Source organism: Accipiter gentilis, chromosome 19, assembly GCF_929443795.1.
Source record: "Accipiter gentilis chromosome 19, bAccGen1.1, whole genome shotgun sequence".
In the NCBI taxonomy this organism is placed as follows: domain Eukaryota; kingdom Metazoa; phylum Chordata; class Aves; order Accipitriformes; family Accipitridae; genus Astur; species Astur gentilis.
This window is the reverse complement of record NC_064898.1, coordinates 8,786,794-8,799,230: the sequence shown is the minus strand read 5'-3', so window position 1 is coordinate 8,799,230 and position 12,437 is coordinate 8,786,794. Positions and strand designations below refer to the sequence as shown.

The 12,437-nt window shown below is 38.0% G+C and overlaps 1 protein-coding gene across 14 annotated transcripts in view; it reads left to right on the top strand.

The window, feature by feature from the left end:
* ZMYM2 (zinc finger MYM-type containing 2) overlaps positions 1-12,437 on the top strand; it is a 97,677-nt gene that overhangs the window by 19,527 nt on the left and 65,713 nt on the right. For 11 of the 14 annotated variants that reach the window (XR_007508800.1, XM_049822787.1, XM_049822774.1 and 8 more), the window contains 3 exons: positions 1,187-1,310; positions 2,553-3,409; positions 11,590-11,875. Coding sequence is in view for 13 of the 14 variants with exons in the window: in XM_049822787.1 (XP_049678744.1) it covers positions 2,560-3,409; positions 11,590-11,875 (1,136 nt within the window). In the remaining variant the exon portion in view is untranslated. Of the gene's footprint in view, positions 1-1,186; positions 1,311-2,549; positions 3,410-11,589; positions 11,876-12,437 lie in introns of all 14 variants that reach the window. The other 3 variants (XM_049822786.1, XM_049822776.1, XM_049822775.1) reach the window with 3 other exon arrangements.

The window sequence follows — 12,437 nt, the reverse complement described above, 5'->3', positions numbered from 1 at the left end:
AGGTAAAAGAGAATATTGGATTAAATTAATCTTCAGTGTAACTGACTGATTTCCAGGGAGGTACAAGCCAACTGCATTGATAATAATTTCTTTTTTTTTTTTTTTTTTTTGTAAGAAACCCTCTTTTATTCCAATTGAATATTACCTTTATTGCAGTTCAAATGCCATTACATAATAGCATTTGGCTGTAAGGCTAACATATGAAGGAATTAAAAGGTGGTCGCCTCACTTCTAGGATTAATCTGGTTCACAGCTTTGCTGTTTGGTCATCATCCCCCCCCTTTCCCGCTCCCGCTCAGTTAATGGACAAGAGGGTTTCAGTACTGTTGTAAATGCTTAGAAGAATATTTGAGCTTTATTCCTCTGGGCATCTTTCCTGTCTGGGGATTTTAAGGCTGTCCTCAAATAGTAGATAACTACATAAGTTGATACTCTCTATTTTAAAAATGCTGCCAAGTCTGGGAAACCTAATGACTGTTAATAAAACCTGAAGAATAAATATAGGCTTGAACTTTGAACATTTTCAGTCTCTTGTGAGGGATCACATGTGTTGGTATAAGCTATGGATGCCTGAACCTGTGCTAAGTATCGCTGCAGTGCATATATACAATTTGAAAATTATTAGCATTGCAAGGTTTATATTGCATTGTAAGCCTGATTTATAATGTATGTAATGTAATTCTCCTTTTGCTCTATCTTAATTTTAGCATAGTATATTCTGCTACAAGCATCAAGGAGGTTGACATGATGCAAAGCAATGTAACTGTGAAGGTTTTTTTTCTCAATAGCTCAGTTTGTGAACCATTTATTTCCTTAATATTCTATTACAGATAGACTTCTTAATTCTAGTGTTCAATTACTTAATTGCAGTTATGTCTGTCTGTCTCTTACCAAACATTGTATTTTTTCCATCTGTCTGTAAAGCATCAAACAAAGGATTCTGGAAATGTGATGTGACAGAGTGGAAAACCTCAAATAAACAGTACTGTTGCTGCTTTACTCATGGCAATGTTTGTGTAGACTGACATTCTCTCTCTAACATTGTAGGGTGATAGTGCTGAAAGTCAGGTTTGAACTTAAACTGTAAATTTAAAAGAAAGTAAGTTTAATGAATGTAATGGGTAGAAGAGGTTTGAGATGAAGAACCTGTTTTGGATAGCTAATGTTTGTTTGAACCCTGTTTCAGAACACACTGCTTTTTTGGAGAGCAGCAAGTTGATACAGGAAGAGCAGGTTCCCCACAGGAAAGAAAATAAAAGCTGTTGGAGCAACTTATTAAGGTAAACAGATTGCAGTGGATTTCTGGATGGGTAAGTATTGATGAGCAGGATATTTCTGCTTCCTCTATTTACCTTCCTTTACAAAGGATTTATAAAAAAGCACAGAAAGCTACTTCTAGCCTTTCACAGAAGCTCAGTGATGTCACACAGTAGTGTATATTCCAAGACATACCCAAATTGTCATGTAATTATGTCTGTATTTTTTTTTTTGTTGCATATATCGAGATCAATTCAACTTACTGATTTATAGGACAGCTGTTTTTTAGAGAGATCGTAGGTCATTTAGCACCAATGATACACTGGTTTGGAATTACAAGTACAGAAATTGTATATCCAGGTTGCCTTTTATAATTTTTTTAAATTCATGGTAGAGTTGACAATTACAAACAACAGATTCCCCAAACTGAACAATTGCTAAAAACAAACAGAAACCCCCAGGCAAAGTAGCTGTTGGGAAGGAGCCTGAAGAAGCATTGCTTGCTGTTAAAAAGAAAAGAGTTGAAGTTGTTGAAAGCTGGAGCGGAACAAGAGGTAGTAAGTCTGGACCTCAAATGGGCTGCCTCTGGTAGTGGCTAGAAATGAGAGGTTGCTGTGTGCCTTCTGCTGCTCAATAATGTGTCTGTTATCATCTGCACCAGTTCCCTCTCTCTTTTGCTTACTTCCATATTCCAGTTATATTGGGCCCACCTAAGGAGCTTTGGCAGTGTGGCATTGGGGGAAAAATCAGTCAAATTTCAAAGTTGTTAATATGCAAAGTGATGTTGCTTTTTTTTTTTTTGGTATGCACTTGGGTATGCATTTCAGTCTTAATATTTCTAATAGGAACGAAATTTACTAGGAATTCAGATTTTCTTTCTGCATGTCTAACTCTTGATCTTGCTTTGCAGTCTAGCAAAAGCAGTGTTACGGGATCATTGTCTGTATATGTGGGTGGGAAAGGGACTGAGAAATCAGGATCATGTGATAAATACCATCAAAAATTCTATTTCCTATGTATGTATGTATTGCTGAACATAATGATGTGTAGCTTTTGTGTGGGAAATGGTGATGGCAGGTTTTTTTGCTAGTACAGGATTAGAAAGTAGATGAATGTTAAGGCATTCAAAGAAGACCATAGAGAAACTTCATTTTTTCTTTACATGATCTCAGGAAGAAAACAAAAGCTGGAAATATTAATTCTGTAGTTATTTTTAAGAAATGTTGTCAAAAAGTTTTATCTTGCTCTGAATTTGGGTGTGGTTTTTCTTCTTTATGTTTTTCTTCAAACAACAGATCTGGAATGGACACAAGTCCTCTGGGAGGATTAGAACTGTCTGAACATACTCCTGGTCTACTAGGGAATACCACCATGGCAGCAGGTCTTGCAAATGTAGGAAATACATTTGGAGGTCCACCAAGTTCTTTAGTTTCTAGACCTAATAAATTCCAAAACTCGCCTATAGAAGATGACGATGATGTAGTTTTTATTGAACCTATACAACCTCCACAAAATTCTGCATCACTGATAGCAGATCAAAGGAACATGGCATTTACATCATCAAAAAATGAAGAACTTCAAGGGAATGATTGCAAAATGCTTCCTCCTCCAAAAGACTTAAATTCTCAAAAGGGGAGTGTAAGTGAAACTATTATTATTGATGATGAAGAAGACATTGAAACAAATCAAGGACAAGAGAAGAATGCTTCCAGTTTTAATGAACGAAGACTTCCAGAGTGTAAAAATAGAGCCAACGATATGGAATTCTCAGCTTCCAGTTTTTCAAGAAGTAAGGTAAATTCAGGAATAGGTAATAGTGGTATAACCACAGAACCAGACTCTGAAATTCAGATTGCTAATGTTACTACATTAGAAACAGGTGCTATGAGCTCTGTGAGTGATGGTCATTTAGAAAATGCTGAAAGGCGTGACATGAACTTAATGATTACACATGTAACATCACTGCAGAATGCCAGCTTGGGAGATGTATCTAACGGACTGCAGTCAAGTAATTTTGGTGTTAATATGCAAACATACACCCCATCTTTGACTTCACAGACCAAGACTGGTGTAGGACCTTTCAATCCTGGTAGAATGAACGTGGCTGGAGATGTATTTCAAAATGGAGAATCTGTGACTCATCATAATCCTGGTAAGCTGCAATTCTGAATATTTCCTTAAAAGCTGAAAATAAATAATAAAGTGTTTGAAAATATTTTTGGCAGTGGCACTGCTTAGTTTTTTAGCTTAATTCCTATGGAAGATCTTGGTTCCCTTCATTCCCATCACAACCTTATCTGTGACTTGGGCATAAAATATGCTCGGTGACGTAGTGTGTTAGGTAGGTAAATTATCCCAGTTTAGCAATTGGTGATACCTTCAGATGTTTTGAGACACAAGTAAGGCTTTCTTTATGACTGAACCCCTATAATTGACACAAAGGTTATTGTATCTATGTAACTTTTGTACCTTTTTATGGAGTTCTATGACTAGTATAATGCATCAAAGTTATTTAAGTATTATTTTACTGATCTGTCATCTTGCCATCTGAATACGATTTGATATGCAAAAAACCTGAATTTGAAAGTCCGATCATAAGTTGTAAGTAGCTAGCAGTCATAATTCATTGCATACTGAGCAATTCTGAGTATTTACAGTGCTTAACAAAATGGGGTCCAAGTTACTTGTGGACTCATATATTCCTGCAGTAAGTGATGCACACTTTATAATTGCTATTTAGTCACCTGTGATAATATGTATTTGTAGCATATAATATTAATTAGCTTGAATTAGCTGGTTTTGCTCTATACCTCTGTGTAAATAGCAGTATATTGTCTCCGGATTTGGCAAGTTAAACAGGTATCGCTAAAAGCCAAATGGAGCAGCCATGAATGGTCTTCTGGAATTGCTATTCTACAGAATTTAAGCTTTCACATAAGCAATTTAAAACCTTCCAAGTTCCAACATATACTGGTACTCTTGCTGTCCTGTTAGGGTAGAAGTGGGGGAAAAAGCCAAATTTTGCTACAGGTTTAACTTCAGACTAGTTAGGGTCATTTTAAAAGGAAAATTTAAACCAGTTACAATCTAGGTGCAGTAGACCCTTGTTAATGCATGATTTCTTAACTTGCTCATATGCTGATTGAAACACCTGGATTTTTTTAACCTGTTTTTCAATGAATATTTAAATAGCATAGTTCTTTAATTGGGTCATGTATTACCGAACATATTTTTGCTCAAGTATTGATACCTTTTGTATTGTATTACAGAAATTGCAGTATGAAGCTAAGGGTTTTTTTAAGTTGGATGTTAGGTTGTGGGTTTTTTGTGTTAATCTTGAACCGATGTCAAAATTTGACTTCTGAAGTTGAAAGCTGGGAAGTTTTCATAGTCTGGATGTCCACTGTATAATTTAGAAATTCAGTTCCTAATCTTGTAAAACCAACGTTCCCACTAGTTGATCCCTTAGACATGGGGTATGATGATTGTGTTATCACAGATGGTCAAGTAGTTGTGGATGAGAACTTAAAGCATTTGTTACCTTGAAGTAGTGCCTTTGTTTTTCTTGGGGAAAGCACATCTTAAGAAAATGGGCGTGTGCTTTCCCTGAAACTACTGAACTTTTATTCTTGGTGTGATTAACAGAGACACACCAGAATTTTGCTGGTAGGAAGTCTGATAGGCTGGGACTATAGCAGTATTGAAATAGGTTGAGTTCAGAGAGACAAGAGTAGTGGCTGGGAGTCCTTTTAAGGACTTGGTGAAAAAGACTCGCTCAGAAGGGAGGAAAAAATAAATTTACAAGTGGATATGAGAGATGTATTTCCAGGTGTACGTATATAGGATTTTGTGGTCTTTGTATGTGAAAAACCAGTAAGTTCAAAAGGAAGCAGTAAGGGCTGCCACAGGTAAAAGGGAAGGAGAAAAATACCAGACAAGACAATTTAGAAAAATGACAACATGAGAAGAAGAAACAAGAGGAGGAAAGAGGGAAGATGGCTATAACAGAAATGGCTTTAACACAAGAAAAAGCCTGAAACACGGTAGGTGCAGATCACTTACAGGTTTTTGTACTTACAAAGATGTAAAGGAAAGGTTTTCAAGATGTAAGTTTCGATTTTGTTCTTTTTCACTGGAAGCTGCCTCCTTTTTTTATAGAAAATCTTGTCAGTAGAAGTTAACCCTGCCTATTAGAAACTTTGAAAATGTGACAGGAAGCGTTTGATCTTAAATGTGTCTAATGTATTTTGCACAACTCCAGTCTAAGATTGCTAAGGATAGATTCATCTTTTCTGGATCAGTGGTGTTCCCTTTGTTCTGATTTCCAGATTTCTAAAATATTTCCAATGGATGTGGAGACTCCTACTTAGTTAATTTAAGCCTACTGATGATAAAAATGCTTTGAGTTACATAATTTGAAGATCATTGATTGAAAAACACTACTTGTAGTTCAGAAATAGGATGTAAGAAGTTGGATGGAAAACTTTTTTTTCAGATACCACAACTTTCTTTAAGGATTTGCTAGTTAGCATTTGTTGAATGTCAAAACTTTGTGGAAGGACTTAATACATCAATTTACAGAGCAGTTTTGCAAATCTCAGAACTAGTCTATTACCTAAAGACATTCTAGCTTGCATCCTGAACAAGACCTATTATTAATGTTTACTTCATATATAGAGGATTTAAAGCCTTGAAGGTGCAAACATGTATTGTTTCCTGATACTACTTTGTTTTCCCTAGTGACAAAGGAATTGGGGCATGTGACATCTAGATGTTAGAAAAATAGTAGATCAAAATTGTTAATAATGAGGGTCTGGCAAATACACGATATGTATTTGTATCAGAAATAGCGTGGACAGCAGGACTAGGGAAGTGATTGTTTCCCTGTACTCGGCACTGGTGAGGCTGCACTTCAAATACTGTCATTGTGGTTTAACCCCATCTGGCAACTAAGCCCCACACAGCCACTCACTCACCTCTCTCACAGTGGGATGGGAGAGAGAATCGGAAGGGTAAAAGTGAGAAAACTCGTGGGCTGAGATAAAGACAGTTTAACAGGTAAAGCAAAAGCTGTGCGTGCAAGCAAAGCAAAACAAAGAATTCCTTCACCACTTCCCATGGGCAGGCAGGTGTTCAGCCATCTCCAGGAAAGCAGGGCTCCATCATGTGTAATGGTGACTTGGGAAGACAAACGATACCACTCCGAATGCGCCCCCCCCTGCTCGCTGGTGGGGTGGAGTGAGAAGCAGCAAAGTCCTTGGCTCTATGTGAGCACTGCTCAGCAGGAACGAAAACATCCCTGTGTTATCAGCACTGTTTCCAGCACAAATCCAAGACATAGCCCCATACTAGCTACTATGAAGAAAATTAACTCTATCCTAGCCAAAACCAGCACAATTGTGTTCAGTTTTGGGCCCCTCACTACAAGAAAGACATGGAGGTGCTGGAGCGTGGCCAAAGAAGAGCAGTGAAGCTGGTGAAGGGTCTAGAGCACAAGTGTTAGGAGGAGCGGCTGAGGGAACTGGGGTTGTTTAGTTTGGAGAAAGGTAGGCTCAGGAGAGACCTCACCATTCTCTACTACCTGAAAGGAAGTTGTAGTGAGGTGGGAGTTGGTCTCTTCTCCCAAGTAGAAAGTGATGGGACGAGAGGAAATGGCCACAATTTGTGCCAGGGGAGGTTTAGATTGGATATTAGGAAAAACTTCTTCACCAAAAGGGTTGTCACGCATTTGAACAGGCTGCCCAGGGAAGTGGTTGAGTCACCATCCCTGGAGGTATTTAAAAGACATGTAGATGTGGTGCTTGGGGACATGGTTTAGTGGTGGACTTGGCAGTGTTAGGTTAATGGTTGGACTCAATGATCTTAAAGGTCTTTTCCAACCTAAATGACTCTATGATTCTGTATGCAGTTTGGAAGATTTCTTCTGGATCAGTGTTAGTCTACTCCCCTCAGCTAAGTGCCTCCACTGTATGGGAAGTAGTAGGTGCATAACAGAGAAGCTTCTGTCCAGCACATTAATTCAGAACCTAATGTCCCCAGTAAGCATTAGAGTACATTTCATAGAATGGTTTGGGTTGGAAGGGACCTTTAAAGATCACCTAGTCCAACTGGGTGATCCCCTGCTGCGGGCAGGGACATCTTCCACTGGATCGGGTTGCTCAAAGCTACGTCCAACCTGACCTTGCATCTTTTCAGGGATGGGGCATCCACAGCTTCTCTCGGCAACCTGTACTAGTGTCTTTGCCACTTTCGTCATAAAAACCTCATTCCTCATGTCCAATCTAAATCTACCTCTTTCAATTTAAAACTCTTGCCCCTTGCCTTGTCATTACAGGTCTTGGTGTAATGTCTCTCTCTGTATTTCTTATAAGTCCCCTTTATATATTAAAAGGCTGCAATAAGGTCTCCCCGGAGCCTTTTCCTCTCCAGGCTGAACAACCCTAACTCTCTTTGCCTTCCTTCACAGGAGAGGTGTTCCAGCTTTCTGTCATTTTTTGTGGCCCTCCTCTGGACCTGCTCTAACAGGCCCATGTCTGTCTTGTACTGAGGACCCCAGAGCTGGATGCAGTACTGCAGGTGGGGTCTCACCAGCACAGAGTAGAGGGGCAGAATCACCTCCCTCAACCTGCTGGCCACGCTTCTTTTAATGCAGCTGAGGATATACTTGGCTTCCTGTGCTGCAAGCACACATTGCTGGCTCATGTCCCATTTTTCATCTACCAGTATCCCTAAGTCCTTCTCTACAGGGCTGCTCTCCATCCATTCATACCCCAGTTTATATTGATATTGAGGATTGCCCTGACCCAGGTGAAAGACCTTGCACTTGGCCTTGTTGAGCTTCATGAGGTTCACGTGGGCCCATTCCTCAAGCCAGTCACAGTCCCTCTGGATGGCATCTCTTCCTTCTAGCTTATCAAGTGCACCACTCAGCTTGGTGGTATCTGTAAACTTGCTGAGGGTGCACTTAATCCCACTATGTTGTTGATGAAAATATTGTATAGTATCAGTCCCAGTATGGACCCTTGAGGGACACAGCTTGTTACTGGTTTCCACTTGGACATTGAGCCATTAACTGTAATTCTTTAGACGCAACCATCCAGCCAATTCCTTATCCGTCAAATCCATATGTCTCCAATTTAGCAGCAAGAATTTGGGGGGGGACCGTATCAAAGGTCTTGGAGAAGTCCAGGTAGATGAACAGAAGTCCATGTACATGAGTTTCAAGTACTCTTGGACTGGAACTTAGGTTTTGTTTCTCTGAATAGAATCTAGGTTTTGTGCATTTAAACTGCTCCAAAAACAGAACCAACATGTGGTAAATTGAGGACGCAGTTCAGAATTGCCCTAATGTGAACCAGATCACGAATGCAGATGTAGCTGAATATGTTTCAAGAGCTGCATACCTTTGCAAATTTTACTACTGTCTTCCTCCCTACCTCTGCCCCAAGTTTGGCTGATACAGTTTTTTCCAGCTTTTAAAAAAAGCCATAATTTCATCGAGCCATTTTTGCAAGATGGCTTCACACATGAATGTATTGGTGCAAATGAGAGTAAGGAATAATTTTATAGCAGTTTAGAGCAGGAATGAGTGAGAAAGAATGGGAACACCCTGAATAGCTATTCTAGTAAGAAGAAATTGAACATGAAACTGTAGAGTCTTGTAAACTTGGCCGTTAAAGAATTGCAGATAGGAACCTGAAGGATGAAGATACAAGGGCAGTGAGGCATGGAAACTCATCAGGAATCAACTAAGGAAGTGTGATACACCACCTCAGTTCAAGTACATGAAAAACAGATTTTACAGATCCTTTGTAGAGGGTGTAAAGCGGAGGAGGTAACATGGTTAAAAAATGAGATGGGAAGAAAAGTCACAATATAAAAAATAAGGTCTATGAAGGTGTGTTACAGAAGAAGTAAAAGCAAAAAAAAAGGCAAGAAGATTGTTAAATGTTCTTGTGGTATATTTGTGGAAGGAGAAATGCAACGAATGTCAATTAAGGGATGCTGTCTGAAGGCTTAAGATACTAAAGAAATACTGAAATAGTCTTAATGAGGTACTAGGAAGTCATGAGTAAAAGTTTCAAACCAAATGAGCCTAGCAAACTCAAGTTTTCATGAGTGGCAGTTGAGCACTACTGGGATTACAATCACATGTAACCTAGTGCACAGGCTACATATTTCTGGTAAGAGTTAACACTGTGCTCCCACTTGAAACCTTTGAGAAAAGAGAAGAACCTCAAAATATTTTGAGGTGTTAAGATGCTACCAGGATATAAATCATCTGAGGTAGTAGACATAATAGTATAGAAAAGTTTGAAGAGGGCGCTCCGGTGAATTTTAACTTTAAGCACTGTGGTGACATATCTTAGTTTGTCAGTATGGACACTCATTCCTTCAAAGGTAAACTTCTTTAATGGTTTAAAGAGGAATGTGTTCTGTTCTGCTTCCATTACCTTTTCCCCCTCACTTCTTTGTTCTAGCTCTTCTATTTATCCTCAAGCATTACAATGGGTAAATTTCTGACTTGTCTTGCATGTCTGAGAAATAGGACATCCTTGACAGCTAAAAAGTCACACTGGAAAATTATCTTCCACTTGCTAAGGAATGTATGTTGCTTGTTGCTGTAACAAGGTTCTTGGAACTTTATCCCTAAAATTAATTTTAAAACTATGCAGCAGAATAAGATGTTAATAAAACCCTCTTGGGGAAAGAGAAGACTTTAGAAAATAGTATGAGGAAAGGGTGCCTTCTATATAATGAATGATTATGGACCAAGATAATGTTCCTTAAGAATAAGGTATGGGCAGCTGCTGACATCTATAGCTTAAGGTTTTTGTTATGTGAAGTTATAGAATTTAAAATCATCTTTCTTACATTTGTAATAACACTCCAGGAATACACTGAGTTACTGCAGTAAGACCTTGAAGGTTTTAGTATTTTTATTTAGTTACAGTAAATGCTGTGTTTACTGTTTACTAAAAAGTAGTAGTACAAGTACTACCCAGTACAATAATATTTATGCAGGTGTTTGCTATTCAGTAAGTAACAGTGAAGTGCTGTTCTAGATGCTGGGAATAAAAAGTTTGAAAGGTAAGTCCCAAGTGCTGTGATAGTATGTGTCAGCTATCCCAAATACTATTGAAAATGTGTGTAAATGTCTTTTATAATGGAAAGACGTTCTTATTCAGGTTTTAATTCATGTTTATGTAATGTATCATTCTTGACGTTCGTCAGAAGCTCAGTGTTCCTTATTATTCATTATAATTATTTAAAATGAAAGCTTAAATTCCAGAGAAGAGCCTAGAAATTAAATTTTATTGGGGGATTTTTTTCCCCAGAATTGCATATTCTGCTCCAAACCAAGATACAGAGCATGTAATTTGACAGAAGCATGTGATTTTTCTAGATGTATTTCTGTTGGAGAAAGTTTTACTTAAGTTCTTGTTTTGTAAGTTACTCTGTAGCATGTTATGCTACAAAAGATTGGACAAAGATGACTTCGTTTCATAATAGTCTATTGTCCAAAAATACAGATGGAAGACTAGTGGTCTGGAACATAGGGACATAGATCTGTGTGTTGCCAGAACTTAATGAAATATTATTTTCTAGGTTCATTAATTTCTACTGATGGAGGAAGACTTGGAACTCTCATGATTTTGCCAGTTTGCACATTAAGTGGTATTCATTGCATTGAAAAGGTTATTGAGAAAAACAGGAACTCTTATAGGAATCAATGACATAAATGCAGATCCCAGATGTGGAGCCACTGTGCTTCGCTCTAATTGCAGTATAGTTCTCTGGCTGCAAGCTGGACTAGGAAGCTAGTATGGGGAGCCCCAATTCTAGGGTTTATCACTGAGGCTAGACACATGATGCTTGTTACAGCTTTAAAACAAATAACTAATACAAATATAAGATATCATTGTCTTACAAATTTGCAGAGTTCGTATCTCAAACCTTAGTTTAGAAATTCCATGTTATCTGTTGGTTTGTTTGTTTGTTTCCTTAAATTGCAGTTTTGTTTGAAGATAAAATTGCTAGTTTGCAAACCCAGTGCAAGTGAATTGAAGTCTGCAAAACTTGTCACTAGATTTAGGATAGGACCATCTTGAAATTTGTTCATGTTCTGAAGCTTTATAACAATGAAGAGTGGTACCATCAAACAGCATTTTACTTTAAACATGAATTTCTAAAATATCGTCTTTCTTCTGTTAATTTTCAGTTCCAAGAGAAAAATGGTTTTATTATCCTTTATCTGTGAATATTACTCTCTATATATGTACATGTCTGCTCACTTAATTTTATATATGTATGTTTGTTTTTGTCTTGAAGATTCTTGGATATCCCAATCAGCTTCCTTCCCTAGGAATCAGAAGCAACCAGGTGTGGATTCCTTGTCACCTGTAGCATCACTTCCTAAACAGATTTTCCAGCCTTCTGCCCAACAGCAGCCTTCTAAACAGGTTAAAGTCACATGTGCAAACTGCAAAAAGCCTTTACAAAAGGGACAGACTGCATATCAGCGAAAAGGATCAGCTCACCTTTTTTGTTCTACTACCTGCCTCTCATCATTCTCACACAAACCTACTCCAAAGAAACTTTGTGTTATGTGCAGAAAGTAAGGGATTTTAAAATTTTGTTTCATACTAGTAGCTAAATCCAGTAATACTTGAGATTCTCATGCATGTATGAGAATTACGCCATTAATTATATAAAATCTGACTATACAAGTATTTTATATAAGTGTCACTTCGATATTGTTTGGAAATGTTGAATTCACTCTGCTATAACAGAAGTCTACCAGCTTTTGAATTTGGAGTATGGCAGTTTGTTTCTATGAAAGCCAATACACTAAAAACTACTGATTTTTTTTGTTTTTTAAAAGACAAGGTGTCCAAGTTATAATACATCCTGTGACAAGATATAAATATCTTTAGATATAAAATCCTTTATGAAAAGAAGTGGACCTTGTGTTGTATAGAAAGCATTCATTTTGATAGTTGAAGATAGAAAATCAAGAGGCTTTAAAAGGAGAAACTGATACTTGGAAGAAGGTGGAAGAAATTTGGGAGCTCTTCCATTGTTGGCAGTGTGGGGAGAGGAGAAGCCTTAGACTTTCCCCATAGTTTGGGGCAACTATGGCAACTTTTGAAGCTGAAGATACCTTAAGTGGGCAGTAC